Here is an 18,253-nt window from a genome sequence, read left to right as displayed (position 1 = left end):
TTTTGCGATAACGTTACTTGAAATTTTGCTTAAGTGTTAACTTTTTTGTTAACAATTCCCTCAGTTTTAAAGTTCGAACGGTAAGTGGTACGGATTTTCTGAAACGAAACGAAACGAAACGTCACAGTTCCGATGGTTTTAAATTTAAGAGAATATTTATTACCATTATTTACGGAGGAAGCAACTATAAATAAACATAAAGAAAATACATGCACGTAAATACATAATGAAATATATGCACATCAATGGCATAAATACATATAAGTAAATCGATACATATGTACATATATTTCAGATTACACAAATTTTGAATTTATTTATTTGGTATTTACATAATAACAACTGGTATTTTAAAGCAAATTACTTCAAGATTATTTTGGTTTACAGCCATCCAAGTCATCGTGCCACGTATCTGGAAAACAATAAATATTTTGTTTCAGCAAATTATTATTTACAAACTCAATTATGAAAGTGATCCACGATATGACATTAATTGCCCTTAAATCATACCGTTACCTTAATTCGCAAAGGCACTAACCAACACTTTCTTCGAAAGTGCGTTTTCACATATTTTGGCAGGTGGCAAGAAACTCCGCTATTTTCGGGATTTGTAATTTGCACTGATGGCAATAATAGAAACTTCTTTTCTTGGCCAGTATTGGTTATATTTTTTTTTTTTTTAATAATTAATATTTTTTTTTTATAAATGTGTAGCTCATTATATATATAACACCGCGCGATAGTAAATTTTATACACAAATATCAATATATTCTCGAAACCATGGGCCAAATATAGTAAAATTGCGTTTTTAGTTTTTCACTCTGACGTCAGTAATTTAAAAATGATTTAAAAAATTTAGAGAAATGTGCTTAGAGAAGAAGTATGGGTATAAAATTAATGAGGAAAGCCTGTAGAATTTAAACAGATTCAAGTTGCTGGTGCAGAAGGGCTGGTAAATATTGAAAATGTCATTTTAAAATTTTATCCTTGAAATTTCGCAATATTTGTTTTTGAAAAAATTATATGTTAACTCGATAACATCCTCGAATTTCGTTCTCAGCTTTCGTTGTCAGCTTAAAAATTACCTATTCGTCCTGTGAATTCAAAAAATGTGTGAAAGCAGCGCAGTTTTTCTCGTGTACGTGTGAAAGCAGAAGAGAAAAATTTGGCAGGCGTGCCTATGAAATGGCCACCCTTGCTTTATGCATTTAAAAAATGGGTGCAAACACTCTGCCTTTTACGAAATTAGTAACCGGTACTAGGAACTCGACGTTTTCGAAATAGGTAACCGGTACAAAAGAGATTTAATTTTTAAAATAACCATAAAAGACGTCGCTCTCCTCGATATAGGTAACCGGTACTAAAAATTACAAATAATAATTTAAAAAAAATATTCGCAATAAATTTTTTGTTTTTCAATTTGATTTGTGCAAAATATTAACGCAAACGGTTTTCTGAAAGACTTCAAAATATTTAATTCGTATGCACTATTTATTTCTGCGGACGATAGGGCATAGGAAATAACTAAGGATCGCATTGACCTCCTTTTTGGCGGACAGACATGCATACAATTTTCATATTTTTTGATAATTTTTCAGTTTTAAATTTTTTGGAATAAACATTCGTCGGAATATTTTTTAAGCCAGTTTTTTTTTTTTGCTAAAAATTACTTGTACATGTTTAACTCGTCAACTTGAACGTAGTATTACGTTAATTTTTGTTTTAATTTTACAAAACCCATCTTTAAACCTTTCTAGTTCTCACAAATCGGCAGTTTATTAGGAAAATCGCACAATTTATAACTATGAACAGCATTTTAGAAATTATCGTAGAAACCGATTCGCACCGACAGAATCGCAGAAGTTTGTAAATACAATAAAAAGTTCGAAGTTTTAATGAAAATTTGCCGAGATAGGTCGATCTTCCACTCAGCGTTCGATATGTACATAAAATATTATGAAATTGTAGTATATATATCATCAATGAAATGACGCACGAAGCTTAAAAATTTAATAAATAACCGAATTGATCACTTTCATAACGATTAAATAACAAACTTTTCATACATTGGGGAGAGTATTGTTCACGAAAACTTCAGCAATATAAGACTTTCCATTGCTTTCGTCAATTAAACAATTATCGTTGTCGTCGCAAGACTCTGGAGTGATAGCAGCATCTGTTTTGACTGCGTTGAAGATCCAACGTACCTTATGTTTTAGAAATGCTACATCCTCTTCTGCAAAATAATAAATATTGGTTTATTTTATAGCTTTCGTGGAGGTAGTTTCGCATCTGTAGGAAAAAAATATGCACATAAAGTGTTTGATATTGCAATAAATCTGCACTACTGCCGCAAACTCCTGCCGCCCACAAAGTCTTAACTGGAGCATGATTTTGAACTTAATCTCGCAATTAAGAAAATATTTTTTAAAATTAATTAGCTAATAAATTTCATTAAAGCAATTATTTATTCGCGTTTTCTTTCTTCAAATTAGCAGTACTGCTACAGTATTACTGCAGTTTTTCTTGTACATATGTATATTAAGCGGAAATTTTGCACGTATACATTTTATAGTGAGTGTTCAAAATATTCATATGTACATATGTATGTATGTACATATAGTGCTGAGTATTAATAATTTTTATTGTTAACTCCTTCAAAAACTGACGAAAATCAAAAACATGATCTACATTATTATATCGTCACCTGAAATGCAAAATAACGTATCATCATCGTCACTGAAATACAAAAAAGTCGCAACTAAAAAAAAATTCAAAATTCGCTTTTTGATTGCTGTGATGGATTTCATCATGGGTGCGTTCAGAAATGCATCAAGCCAAAGCATCAGTATCTTTTATTTCTAAACTATAATTAATGGAAATGTTTTATTTACGCAACTTAGTTCCAATTCGGCTTATATCCGTGGTTACGCATATTTGACATTTCTATCAATTATAGTTTAGAAATAAAAGAGACTGATGCTTTGGCTTGATGCAATTCTGAACGCACCCTATTGCGGTTACCTTCGGCGTGAGTAATTTATTTATAGTTATTATTCATGTTTTATTTCTATTACTAATCGAACAAAATATTTCACATCCTTTTCTTTACATATGAAAATTAAACTGAAATTATATATAAAAATTTAGTGAAGATTTCATTAAAAATTGCGCAGAACGACATAAAAAACAAAAAATTCAAATCAAACATGTCCCAGACGAGAAAAAATTAGTAATAATACTTACCGTTATCATCAAAAATCACTTTTACTGTTACCGTCGAACCACGCGACATTGGGCAAGGGATCGTAGAACAGCTGGAAACGCTGACGTATAGTAGATCATAATGAGAACCTAAAAAAGAACAAGTATTTAGTATAAATGTATACATAAGTATGTATATCGTCGATCCACTCAAATTTTACAGGAGGGGGAGAAAAACAGTTTTTCTTTGAAGGCATTGCCTCGATAGGCGGTATTTTCTCCAGCTATTATTTTACAAATCTGCTGGTTCAATAACGATTTTTATGCATAAATCTCAATGCCTGAAGTTCAGGGCCACAAAGTCTAATTTTTGCCACAACGGCGTTTTAGGCGGTTTTTCAACTGGTCGATGGGCCAGATTTAAATTATGCTAGGCCTTAGCGACCGCCAACGACAAGTAGGACGCAGTCGAGGAAGAGTCAGATTTGTCAAAATTCTGCTTTTGGCGACAGTCCAGCCAAAACATTATATACACAGTGAAGCCCTTATGATCCCAGTTAAGCAGCGAGCATAAGATCATGCTCAACAAAAAGATTCTGTTCTAAACTACCAGGTATTAAGCGACATTAATCCGAAGAACATCCAACAGCTTTTTAAATTTTAGCCCCAATAAACCCTCCTTACTTTGAACCGATTTCGCTCCGAACATTGTAGCATGTTGAAATAGTACTCATCATCTGCACGAAGATCTGTAAAAATATGGCGGGCGGAACGGGACCAAAATCCTTTCCCGACACTCCCGATAAAACCGCAACCTCCGCAAATTCACAAAATCTTTTTTAAAAACGATGTTTGAAATATGCTCTTTTAATGTTTTGAGACGAAAAAGAAAAATAATAATAGGAAGATGCCAGATCTTTCATTATTATTTTTATTATTTAAAATTAATTTGAAAGACATGAACATTTCTGTCAACCTTCGATCAGTTTGCAAACACGTTGAAATCTCTAATTCAAAAATATTTTTAATAGGGTTAGTACCTATTTTGAATCGTATATTTATTTTATTTTTTGTTTAAAAAAAAAGGGAAAATTTTACTATTCCTGGGTACCTAGAGAGTGCTTTCCCTATATACAAAATGTTATCCCTTAGGATAATAGTGTAAAGTTGCCACTTATTTTCGATTCTACATAATTTATCTAAAACATCGCAATATGGATACCAAATGAAAAGTTTTGTTGAGAACTTTGGTCTGAAAATATTTTCCATCTGGATTGACACGCTTCTATGTAATACGTAATTTTATTTTGTTAATTTCAATCAGCATTTTTTTGTGTATACCCAGTGCATATACGCTGAAGATATGTACCACTCACTCCAGCGTATTTTGGAATATGGCTGCCAAATAAAATTTGGAGTAAGAAATTTACTTAATAGATATCGAAATGCATTTTTTTTCAAAGTACTTTTTTAAAGCTATCCACATCTTGAAAACTTTAAATAGTATATGCACTCCGGACAAAGTTGGGTCAACCTGGTACTGTTTACTAATGTCTCTTAATCGCTACTACCAACAGTGGTAATTTTTTTTTACCGAATAAGGGGCCATTTAATTGCTATGCAAATCTACAAAAAAAAAAAACCTTTTTAAAACTTTGACTTTTTCAATTTGTTTAACAAGTGTCACGTAATGCCAGATTGGGAATACCCGTATATCAAATTTTGTTGACATATATATCTATTTTTGCCTGAGTTATCGTGCACATCGACTTCTCTCTTCATTCTGAGCATTTTGGTACACATTAAATTATTTTACAAGGGATCTCTAATTATCTAATTCAAGAAATATTGGCTTCTAGATTAAAAGAAAAAAGCTTGGCATACTTCGTCTTGTCCTCGCTTACCACCAGACCCATTCGCTTTGCTTCCTTATCCAACTTGGAAAAGGCATAATAGAGTTCGCAGTTTTTGTTACCGATGATGTCGATGTCATCGGCATAAAGCCAGCTGTTGTAGTAAATAGTTCCTGAGTGGTTCAGTTCTGCAGCTCTTATTATCTTATCCAACATCATAATTGAAGTACGTTCTGAACATCGGTAACTAGGTCGCCATTGTTGTACTTACAGGAGTACGCCCTGGTCTTGAAACCTTTCGTAAATCGCCTAACTCTCTGGTAAAAATGTCGGGCATTTTTCCTGTCGGCCAGCATTTCAAGCTCTTCGCACTCACGTATGTTTTTCTTATAGACCGATAAAATTTGTTGGTCTAAGCACAGTTTAGGTTCCTAAGTTAAAAAAAAAAACACAGCTCCTTGGCACTAAAACCACTGTTGACCAGTCTTATTACTATCCCATATTAACGTTTTTAAACGATTATTAGTTAATGCAATTGATATTTCATTGCCAATATCTACATACTTATATCTCAATCGTTATTGATTTTAAATTTTTGAATTGACTAATACTTATGTAGAGGGTCCTATGCATGATTAACGTGGTGGCAGAAGACAATGCAAAAAACTGTCATACTTCGCCTTAACAAGCTGCAAAGATTGGCATGTCCATCCGTCACAGGATCTATAAGAACGTGTCCAACTGCGGCTCTAGAGTCGCTCCTGGGATGGAATCCTCTCCATATATTTATTCAGGAATCAGCAGCCACGAGGGAACTGCAACTTCGACTATCTAACGACGGCTTCTTCGTAAAGAAGCCTCATGCAGGTATTCTTGGGAAGATACCAGCGTTGGATATATGCGGAATCTGATTCCATGCCTAAGGAGGTCTGCTTTGGCAGAAAATTCCAAGTGATAATCCCCGATCGCGAAGATTGGGCAAATGGGCTCTCTGCCCTTGATCGCAGATATGTACACTAGTACACAGATGGATCAAGGATGGCGGACAGAGCGGGTGCAGGCATCTTTGGACCTAGCACCAAACTTACAATTCCTATGGGAAAATGGCCCACGGTGTTTCAGGCTGAAATAGTCGCAATCTTAAACTGCGCAAAATTAAACCTTGAAAAGGGTTTAAAGGGCGCTTTTTTAGTTATCTTTTCAGATAGCCAAGCAGCCATCCGGGCCCTTTCAAACAGGACTATCAAATCTAAGTTGGTTAGAGACTGCTTTAACACGCTACAGTTTTTGGCGGCCAAAAACACGGTAACATTGTGCTAGGTACCAGGCTATTCTGTAATCGAAGGCAACGAGATCGCTGATGAGTTGGCACGTGAAGGATCGCTTACTGCCTTTTCGGGACCCGAACCATTCTGTGGTCTAGTTGGTCCTCTTCGAGAGCCATAATCACTGAGTGGGTACACTCAGAACGCGGTAAGTACTGGGGAGCGGTGGGGGGCCTTAAACAGGCCAGGCTATTCGGCTACCCCTTTAACAGGAACGACATCGTCCTATAAAACAGAATTGACATCAGGTTACTTTCTTGGTATCTGACTGGTCACAACCAATTGCGGTTCCTCTTACACCGAATAGGGGCGGCATTCCGGCTCTGCCTCGAGGCCGATGAAACTTCGGAGCATATTCTCTGTAACTGTCCGGCTTTAGCCAGACAAAGACTGATTTACTTTAAATCTTCGTTGGTCGAAGCCTTTGTTATAAGGAATTCGTCTACCAAGGCCCTTTTAGGACTCATAAGGGAAGCCGAAGGTATCTTGGCCACATTGGGTTAGGGACTCCTTTATAGAGATACAAAAGATCTTTTAGGTCGCGGTGTCTCTGTTCTATTACACCCAGTAAATTAACTTACTAACTAACTAACTATGTAGAGCGTACGGAAATTAATGTTTCCAAATAAAAGTGACGGCAAATTTATGAATGAATTTTGTTAACAAATGAATTATCTTAAAAACTGCATGAGCGGATTCCGGTTTGGCCAGCCTTGGCCTGAATTATGGCCTTTAATCGGTCAACTAAGGCATACCACGCAGCCCACAAGTGGCTCTGCGGTATTTTGGTCTATTAACGGAAAAGCGTTTGTTTGAGATGCTCTATACTCTGGTATTATTTATTTACGCCACCGTCCAAAAATACGTGCAGAGAACATAATCGGCCGTTACGGTGGCCCAAGGTGGCTTTTCTCGGCACAAGAAATAATGTCTTATGTTATTGCAGATTACAATATCAATATTGTACGAGGCACGTAATAAAAGCGGCATTACTGCCGTACTGATGAAAAATTGCAACATTGTTGCAATTGTCCAACTGATAATACTTTGCTAGAAATTCACACAGAACGCGATACTTTAATAATTCGGGCGAGACTGCGGTTGTGATTACAACTCGAACAAGCCCATAATTTTTCGGCTTGGTGCAAAAATGAGCTAATGCTATTTTTTAGTTAAATGCCCATTTTTCTTTGTTTAGACTTATAATCGGTTAAATTTTATTCGCTATTTAACACCAACGAATTGAAATATAAGAGGGTATAAACCATATTTCGATTAACCGAACAAATTCTTTTTAATTTGTCTTTTCTCAGTCTCCATACGCACTGGCTCATTTTTGCACCATACTGTAAACTAGCGCACCATGCAATGACAATTAAACTCAAGTAGGTATCCATAAATATGTATGTACATGTAAAGATTTTTCAATAAGCAAACAGGTAAGGAAGTACGTCAATAGTGCAGAGGAACAAGCGGCAGCTTATCACCACCATAAACATATTTCGAATTAGAATATGTACATACATATGTACATATGTGCGAGTAATAGTAGTTAAATTTATGGACAGCTTTGATTGAATATTGCTTTAACCGTTTCAGTTAAATAAAATCGTAATCTGTTTAAAATCATAACCTACATCCTTACAATGTGTGTGCAAATTGATTATATATGAATGAATAAAACATATACGTACGTATATAATCTCTGCAGAAATTTTTTTGATACATTTCTAGCTGAGAAATGGCATGTACCCTGCAGTAGGGATGTACAAATAAGATCGCTGTTTCTAAAAATCGGTTTATTAAATTTGGTTAATGATTTTTTGTTTTTTTTTTTAATTTAGAGTTAATCGTTTTTTTTTTCTTTTAAACCGAAAACCGAGAAATCGGTTTTTGCATTCCCCAGGAATGGATAATTATTTTGAATTTTTTTTTTGTAAATCTTCGAGATAAGAATAAAATTTATAAATATATTATATAAATAAAAATATTGTACATTTTTACACTCCATTTGAAGTTAATAATATATTACCATATTTTATATATACGTTGAAAAAATTTTTGTTTGAGAAATTAAGTTTATTTTTGTATATGTTACCGGCCAAACCCGATCCTAGGACAAACTAGTATTTCCTGGCCGAAACTAGTTCTATCTAGATACGATACGGGGGGTGAAATAACACAAACGGCAATAACGCAAATTTGTGTTATTTCCCAATTGAATGTGAAAAAACACAAATTTGCTTTATTTCATTTCTCGTTGAGCAATAACACCAACTTTTAAACTTAACAATTGCGTAATAAAGCAAAATAGTGCACATACATATGTAGATAGTCAAGCCAGTTACATTTGACAAAAAGTGGTACATGAAAAAGTTAAAGGGACGGATTTATTAGTATACAATTTTGAAAGTGCCCTGCTTCGCGGCGGTTCGAGTTTGCGTAGAACAAATCAAATCAGACCATAAAAACGGATTTTCCAAGTATACCGATTCCTGCGCCACCTACCGATACATTAGTTTTTGTACATTTACTCTTTTTGTTGTAAGTACTATACGTTTTAAATATGAACCAAATTGGACAATAAATATGGGTTTTACAAATATCTCTATACCTGCGCCACCTATCGGGGAAAAATTTTGGTGGAGTTACTCTTTTTCATGCAAGTAATATGTCGTCGCCTGAAATGCAAAAAGACGTAACAACACCGTAACTGAAATGTAAAAAGTCATGACTAATGATTTTTTTTTTGTAATTAGATGAAATATGATGGACATATCAATCAAAAAGTGAATTTAGAATTTTTTATTAGTTAAGTTCTTTTGCATTTCAGCGACGATGTTTGTTACGTCTTTTACAATTCCGGTGACGATATGTACATTCCAAATATTATTCATATCGGACCATAAATACAGGTTTAGCCGAATAAAATTCATCTTTCGCTAAGTTTGAAGTTTTGAGACTCTAGTTCATCGGGAAGTTTGTTAAAAGATTGATTGCAAAATTTCATAACACACAGGTGAACTATAATAAATGCTTGTAAAATATTCATACAAGTTTTGAAAACTCTTAAAAGATTTTTAGTACAAGTCCCAAACTACGTACGTAGTACATAAGTATGTACATATGTATATACATACATTAGGGAGCACTACCAAAAAAAGTTGCGGGTTTTTAACCGGAATTATAAAATATATTTCGAAAAAATATTAAGATTTACGGGAGCTAAACCGATCTGAAAATATCTCCAGAAATCTAATTATTTTGGTTTGAAGGTGATCGTTTTGGAAAAAATATTTTTAAAAACGTATTTTATTTATAAAAAAAAAAAAAATAATACCCCTTAATTTTTAAATAGATCCGGCTAACCTAAATCCTAACATTTTTCTGAGATATTTTTGGCGGAAGTTTTAAAATAAAATAAATTTAATATGCCGATGGAAAAAACAGTACCTTATTTTTTGTATGGAGAGTGATGAACACTAATTTATGTGGATATGTATGTACACATGTACATACAAACACATATGTAGCTGGGCAAGTGATATGAAGTTATCAGTAACAGGAACCCTAAATTAGGTTTTTACTTTTAAAAGAAATTTCTTTGAAATCTACATATCGCACACCGTCTTCAAAAGAGTCACAACTCAAAATTGGCATTTTTGAAATTATGCGCTAAAAATGTACATATGTAGAGCTTTTATTTGCCTTTCAGCAAATGATTAGCATGTGCTACGCAATAGTTTTTCGCATTTTCTGACTAACGTACTATTTTGAGTTGTGATTCGTTTGAAGACGGTGTGCGATATTATGAAGTAATATTTACTGGTGGTTTTCCCCATAGACTACAGAAATACGTAAGTACATGAAGCAGTGATATGAGTTTCGTTTATATAGGGTGATCCATCTAGACGTTTTTTTTTTAATTTCAAATAAAACACTTAAAACTGAGTTGGATTTCGAAATCTTTATTATTACCCGAAAGAACAATCTCTAACATTCACTTTTTTTTCTTAAATAATTTCATTCAAATGTTGGCCTCGAATACGCTGTAAGTTGCCCGTTCGGAATTACGCGAGTAATGTGGGCTTCCAAGTTTTGAATCATAGGCGGCATATCGACGAAGACTTTTGACTTCACATAACCCCAAAGAAAAAAAAAATCCAGAGTTGTAATAGGTTTGTATAGTAACATCTCCAGTAAAACATTGCAGCGCGAGCGTAAAAGCAAAATAGAGCGTAAAATTGAAAAGAAGAGAAAACTAGGCGAAAAAGTTATTGAACACGAAACTAGTAAAAACTTGCAAGTGAATAGTTGTTGCACCGTTTGATATTCCGCCGTAAACATTTTACTATTTATAATAAATCAGTTTTAAACTCTTTGCTTTACACACAAGCACTTACACAGTCCATTACATAATTAATATTTTGATTTCCACTCATTTTACTTTTGTTTGTGCTAAACCAATTCAACAAATGGCGGCTTTTGACATTTAAATTTCTAGCTAATTTCGGCTAGTAAAAATTTCACTAGCATGAATTTGAAGCTCTCCCGTGTCGTTACGCTCTCTATTCAGTGCTCGCTTGCAAATTTTTTGGGTTATCATACACTTTTCCAGTAAAAATTTGCAAGTTCCAGTACAAATTAGTACTGACTATTGGTTACTATACAAACCTAATATCACAGAATAAGTTGCTGAAATCAAAAGTTGCCAACAGCACGCGCTTCACCAAAAGTCCGTTAGCATGGTGCAGTAGCGTTCGCCATTGACGGTTATCATTTGAATTAAACTATTTTTAAAAAGTAAATAAAGTAAATGTCAGAGATGGTTATTCCGGGTAATGCAGCTGCGTTTTAAGTGTTCTTTATTTTAAATTAAAAAAGATCTAGATGGATCACCCTATTACTTTCATGTACTCTTAAAGATTGAATCAGTTTTTGTTACATTTACGTTGTTGGAAAAATATACTATTATTAAAATGGCCAAGTATGTATACTGTAGTGGTCGAGAGGTTAGTTCGATCCCTTGTCCTAGCAACATCTAAAAAATGTTTTTTTTTTTTCGAATAGCGGTCGCTGCTCAGCTGACAATGGCAAACCTCCGAGTGTACTTTTGCCATGAACAAAGCTTCTCAATAAAACCGTTTGTCTTTCGGTGGCGGCGTACAACTGTAGGTCTCTCCGCTTTGTGTTACAACGTCCAGGGCGCACACCACAATTTCGGGGAGAAGCTCATCAAAGCGCTAGCAAATGTATAAGTGCAAATATTTATATATTATTATATATGTACATATGTATACATATACTTACATATGTATGTATGTACAATTAGTAGCTAAACAGTTTACAGGAAAGCTAGACATTGGTATTTTTATATTTAAATGGTCGCCGCGAATTACGTTGTAAGCGACAATTTTCTTAGAACAGGTTTCTTTCATTTTAACGATATATGTAAATGTGCAATGTACATATTATATTAATATTTCACACTTAATTAGCAAGTTTTTCGATTACTCCTGTACCGAAAAAGTAGAAAACCAAATTAAATGAGCTTATGTATGTATGTGCGTCTTTAAACACATTTTCTTTTTATTTCTGCAAAATTATAATCTTGTCGCTTACAACGTTATTCGCAGCGACCATTCATTTAATAAAATGTGTTTTTTTTTTATTCTACAAACCGCGCAATTCTCAGCAGAATCAATTAGAATTATTGTAGCAGAATTCAGAATGAGCTTTAAGCAAGATAATTTTTTGCACACAGTTTTTTGATAACACATTTAGTTCTTAATAATGTTAATGTCGGAAAATTCCATAGGTTTCTGCTTGTACATGCATAAATATGTACATATATATGTACATATCGTCATCAACAATGCAAAAGGCACTATTTCACAAATTTGAAATTTTACAGAAGGGGTATTCCATCGTCACGGGTGGGACATTTGTACAGCAAAAATAGTTTTTCTTTTTTAATTTAAGTATAAAGTACTAAGCAATTCTACATTTTGATAAAGCTACACCTAGTTCACTAATATACGAGTTATTACCAAATACGAAAAATATTCCAACTTTATTTTATATTGGAAAATTCTGAGCTGTTTCTTCCGTCACGGGTAGGACAAAGAAAAGACACTGCTTTTTGGAGAACATATATTTTAAGGAAAGTCTGTGAATTTACTTAACATTTCTATCTGGATTAGATGTTTTACTATACAGAAAAGAACCAGCAATCCCAACAAAGCACAAACCATAATAAGAATTATTTGTTTATTATTAAAAAATTCAAAATTCTCCTGTCACGGGTGGGACAACTTTTGTCACGGGTGGGACACGTACGATTTTCATCATGAAAGGAAGCTTCTAGTGTGATCCATATCAAAGAGATTAGGTATGATAAATGTTAGAGGTCAAATACAAGATCAATTGACCTACTTTTATGACAGTGGAGTCATTGTAAGACGCACGATATACTGCTGACCCCAGGATCTATTTTAGGGGCAATAGTTATACCAAACGAAAGCTAGAAGTCGCCAGATTGATGTATTAAAACGCATGGAAGAAAGGATTATTTGCAAACGCATGAAATTTTATATGCATTTTCCTAATGCACTTCTGCACGGTGCATTTGATTGCAACGAAATTTCGAATGTGCCTTAATGATTTTCAAGTTTGTTTAGAATAGCTATGTATGTCTGACTAATACTAACTACAGGCTAAACATGTATATCGACTACTGTTATCACGTCGATAGCGATGTCTAACCTGCTGTTAGTGTTGACCAGACATTGAGTAACCGGCTTAAGAGTGGCTCGAGTTGAGTTATTTTTGGAAACTGATTTCATGGACAAATCATGCTCAATTTTAGCTATTCCTTAGAACCATAGAACGTCAGAAAAGATCTTGTGTATCGATGTCTAATCCGAAAAGTTATCTGCATTAGAATACTTGTAAGCAGATACATACATATGTATATCTTTGTCACTTAAAGGCTATTTATTGGATTGAATTTATAAGTTTCGCGAACTTCTAGATTTTCTTGGTTGGAACTTTTCAGGTAATTGTTAATATTGACTTTTGGATTGTTGTTAAGCAACCCTCATCATAGAATTCTCTGGCGTCTCTAAGATAGTAATGCTTATCTTGACTTTTCGAGCTGGCCACGCGAAATTTTTTACTACATCGCTTAGCCCACCAACAGTATTATGGTGTTTAGTCAACCTGAACTTCAGAGTTTTGTGGCATTAAACATAGGTTTGAAACGTTAAACTTATTTTTTTTATTGTTAGGCACCATTAGAAAAAAATTATAAATGATTGTCACGGGCGGGACACGATAAAACGTTTCAAAATCGCTTAAGTAGGTACTTATAATATAATAAAAGAAATGAAATAGGGCTGCTTAGTATAAACACACTCTAGTTATGAAATTATAGAAAACTCCCTAAAGTAGTAACTAAGCAATACGAAGTTTAAAACTTTTTAGTCACGGGTTGGACATGCTAAACCGTAGTGATTTTATCCTATTATATAATTTAAATGCCTATTTTTCTTCAATGCCATATTGCTTCTTCGGGGCGCAGAAAGATCGAGACATTTATTCCCCCCTTCAAAAAAATAATAACTTTGTGAATACTTGATTTTGCAGAGCCTTCTATATTAAAATATGTTGTCGTATTCAACTACTTTTCTAATGTTGAAGTTTTGAGTGTATTTACAGTGTAATAAAATAATATAACTAAATTTTTTTTCGAAAAATCGTTAATTTCAGGTATTGAGCATTGATTCATCAAGCATTCCATGTTCAATAAGCTACTCTACAATTGGACACAAAGTTTCACTTACTCATGGAATACCCCAGAAGTAAAATATTTATTTTTTTTTAGTTAAATTTTATTTAAGCATAGTATACCATTCTCAAAAAAAGCAAAGAAAAATAGAAAAGTAATTTCATGATAAAAAATATAGGAAGGTAGAACCGCTGAGAGGAATTTTTCAAATTCTCGACGTTTGCAAGCAATTTAATTTAAAATTCTACACAAACTCAAACACACATTCTCATTCTCAATCTCAAACAACAACAACTTTGAACAATTCCTGTTTTTTACTCTCAATTTTATATGATTTAAAATGTTGGCAAACTTCAAAAAAAAAAATCCGACGAATTGAGAGAACGGTTTTACCTTACTATGTTTTTTTCATGAGTTATTTTCTCTAAAAAACAGCTTCTCAAAAAAATACAATCGCCGTTCGGAGTCGGCGTAAAACGCGCCAATCTATTATTATTAATTTTCTCCGCTAAATTTTTATTAAATAAGTTTACAACTCTAAAGAAAAAAAAGCTCGTATTTTTATTTCTTCAAGCAAATTTGCCGCAAACGATTTATTCAGGTACTGTGCCTTTCCGGTAAATTTTCTTGAAGAAATAAATATATGTATGTACGAACATTTTGTTCTTGAGAGCCGTAAACTGATTTAAGAAATCCTGAAGAAAGAAAATTTCATTTCTATTTCTTGAACGTCATTTTATAAGAATTTTTCGTTTTTTTTTGAGAACTGCACATGTATTATGCTTTACATAGGAAACGCTTTGAGAACTGTTCTAAAGTTACTAAAAAATCTCGTATTTTTTTAAATAGGGCCTTAATTTTTAGCATAATGGTGTATTTGAGAGTCAAGTAATGGAATTTATAAAATAGGGTATTTTACATTGATTATAACAGAAGGATGCAAATATCGCTAGCTTAAGAGAGAAAAGTTGGCAAAAATGACAAATGACAAAGTCGAGCATTAAAAAAAAAATAATCGTATCATTACATTAAAAAAATAGTCATTAAATTCATTTCCCATGGCACTTTTTTTAAATTGCATAGATTTATTGGCATTTCAATGCCTATTGGAAATTCGGCATAAGTTTTCATAAAAAATTTACTTTTTGATGAATGCAGCAAGGAAACTAAAAACTGCATCCTTTCCAAATAGAATAAACAAATATGCAAACAAATTATATTATCTTTAAATCCTACCGAATCGGATGTAGTTTTATTTTACTTTAAGTACGTAGACATGATGGGAGTTGGGGAAGTATTTTAATTATCTCCTTCAATTTGAAAAATTGGATTTAGCGAATTTTCGGTCTAAGCTAGAGACATACATAGAATATGTATGTATGACAAAAATATTTATGTATGTCCCCATAGGTAATTTGAATTTTAAAATACAAAATTACCCGTCTTTGGATCGATTGTTGTGATTGTTATTTTTTGTTCCCACCTTAGTTAAATCTAATACTGAGTGCACCAATTAAACTAAAACAAACCATCTATTTGGGAAATCTGCAGGGTACTTAATTAGGCAAAAATCTTATTAATCGTTATCAATAAAAGGTCAGATCCAATACTTTCACTTCAGAGAGTAATTTTGCTGTTTGACATTTTTACACGATTTTGCACGAAAAGCATTCGATCAGAGCTACTTTTCGTGTAAAATGCTGTCCTCTGAAGTGAGAGTAAAAAGTGAGTAACAACAAAAAGTACGGGAACGTAATAAGCATTTTTCCAGAAAAACGACAAACAGTGATCGCTTGACACTTTTCAGGAGTTTACCAAAAGAAAAAGTTCTGGTAAAATCTTGCAACTTCATTCTCTACCCAACTCTCCAAAAATCGCTCTCATTTACAGAATTTTGGAGGGAATTGGAGTAAGGAATCATTTTTCCTGTAACTTCCTGCAAGTTCGTGTAAAAACCTGTAAGTTCATGAAGTACTGGATCAGAGCTAAAATTTAATTTTGTCGTTATAAATTTCGATTTTCAACACAAATGAGAAAATTGATTATAATTTATTATATAGCACCAATCTAAGTGATTTTCACTGCTGTGTGTGATCGGTAGCATAATTTAATGGTTTTAGCTGCCTACATAAAAGAGGTAATACCACAAAAACTTGTATCTGAACCAGGGTTGTTGCGAATATTATTCCGAACAAAAAGTCCTTTCCGGATAATAAACAAACCGCTTATCCAAATTAAACAAGTTTGCTATCAAATGAAAGAGGACTTACAATAGCTTTAAAACTGAAATGTCTAAACGAGGAAAGCCACATATTGAAAAATATTTCAATAAGTAATGTTAATTAATTACCATCTGTGAGGTATATGAATTCCTCATAAAAGCTATAAATACAGGGTGAGCCCAATAAGACCTACAAATATTTAATTTTTTAATATTATTGTTATTTTCTTGCTGCATGTTATAGATCATCTCTTGGAAAATCATAATGGATACTTACGGCAAGACCAACAACAACGACAACAATACGCTATTCGTTTTACACAATTAACCACACAAATTGATTTCCTAGATAATGTTTTGATGTCGGATGAAGCGCATTTCCAAGCAAAACTGTAGATTGTGGGGCTCTGAAAATGCAAGGGCAACACATCGGTACCAGTTACGCCCATCCAGATGCACTGTTTGGTGTGGTGTTATGGCCGATAAAGTTATCCGCACATAATTCTTTGAGAATGAGGATGAAAAGCCAGAAACGATTTCTAGGGCTTCTTACCGAACAATTATTGACAACTTTTTGCGGCCAACAGCAGAGCAGCATCCTAATTTGTGGTGCGGCTGCGCACGCTGCTTGGCAAACTAAAGACTTATGAAGTATGGTTTATTTATTTATGATATTATTTGGCCCGCCCTGTATTTTGCCCTGCGAAGACGGCAATGAGAACTTAACTTTCAAAACAAGTGTGGTCAACACCATTTTTTTTTTAACTCAGTAGGACAACCAGGGACTTTAACCAAACTGTGTCCAAACGTGAATAGTTAGGACCATTCATGTTTTGGTAGGAGTTTACATGTTAAAAAGTTCGGTGAAGAAATTTATTACAATTATGTCTCAGGTCAACTTCTATTTAAATTAAAAAAAAAAAATGTTATAAGCGATATTCTGTTGGAATTTTTCAATGACAATACGTAATCAATTAAAGGTGGTATAATTACACTTACCGCAGTCTTCAAAGGGCAGAGTATGCAAGCTTAAAAATTTCCTGTAAATTGCTTTTGACGCAGATTGTAGACCGAGCGAACGTCCAGCCGTTAATGCGATCGATATCATCTCGTAGAGATATAATAGTATAAAGTAAAAAAACTTTAAACGCATTGTTTACTACTTTCGTTGCTTTCGTCGATGTCTATGATTATACGTTTAGCTTTGGCTTTTCACAAACTACTAATAATGCACACAAATTAGGAATGGTAGTATGTAATAAAATATTTCTTTTTTAGCACAGCAGAATGTACATATAACGCTCCATACATAACTGGCGAAAGTGGGCTGATTAGCCAACAGTTTTGCACCTGCTTCGGTAGCTATTTTTAATGACAGGAATTGATTGATTGCTTTACGGTTTTGTTTTGTTTTTTCCTTCTTATTCTTTTCTAATCAGCAATGCAGTTCATTGATTTCATTTGGCGAATAATAAAAAGCGACTCCAGTCAGTAGGGAAGATAATAAAATGAAATAGATAATGAAAAAACACTTACGGCTACTATTGCTTCCAAACTAGTTTCCTCTTGTTTGAAGTAACATTTGTTTAGTTATTTTTACTTATGCTATATTTTGATTACAGTGTTTATTAATAATAAATATTGGTGTACATCATCGTTGGGTTTTGGATTCATTCCATTATGCCTTTGAGATAGTTTGTGGTCTTGATAAATCGAAAATCTGCTCGTAGTTGTATAAACTGCCGCACTACCGATTTATCCAAATAATTCTAAAAGAAAAATTAAATGTTTAGATAACCAGCTTGTTTTGAAAAATAATCAAAAAACGGTGATTTTCTACGCCACATATTAAAAAAAAAA

At 33.5% G+C, this 18,253-nt stretch overlaps 1 protein-coding gene across 2 annotated transcripts; it reads right to left on the bottom strand.

Annotated features, from left to right (window-relative positions):
* Positions 1–140: 140 nt before the first annotated feature.
* LOC118754491 lies at positions 141–18,193 on the bottom strand. 2 transcript variants are annotated; one of them, XM_036489368.1, is made up of 5 exons: positions 17,930–18,193; positions 17,393–17,819; positions 3,248–3,355; positions 2,068–2,237; positions 141–412 (listed from the first exon to the last, which is right to left on the bottom strand). In XM_036489368.1, the coding sequence occupies exons 2-5, from the start codon at positions 17,544–17,546 to the stop codon at positions 329–331; spliced, it is 516 nt and encodes a 171-aa protein (XP_036345261.1). In that variant the 5' UTR covers positions 17,547–17,819; positions 17,930–18,193; the 3' UTR covers positions 141–328. The 2 variants fall into 2 exon arrangements, with proteins under 2 accessions (XP_036345261.1, XP_036345260.1); XM_036489367.1 differs by lacking the exon at positions 17,930–18,193 and having other exon boundaries at positions 17,393–17,898.
* Between the last annotated feature and the right edge of the window lie 60 nt (positions 18,194–18,253).

Source organism: Rhagoletis pomonella, unplaced genomic scaffold, assembly GCF_013731165.1.
Source record: "Rhagoletis pomonella isolate Grant_MI unplaced genomic scaffold, Rhpom_1.0 Rhpom_scaffold_04006, whole genome shotgun sequence".
NCBI classification, from domain to species: domain Eukaryota; kingdom Metazoa; phylum Arthropoda; class Insecta; order Diptera; family Tephritidae; genus Rhagoletis; species Rhagoletis pomonella.
Note: the sequence above shows the minus strand (reverse complement) of the source record. Positions and strands in the feature narration are given on the sequence as shown.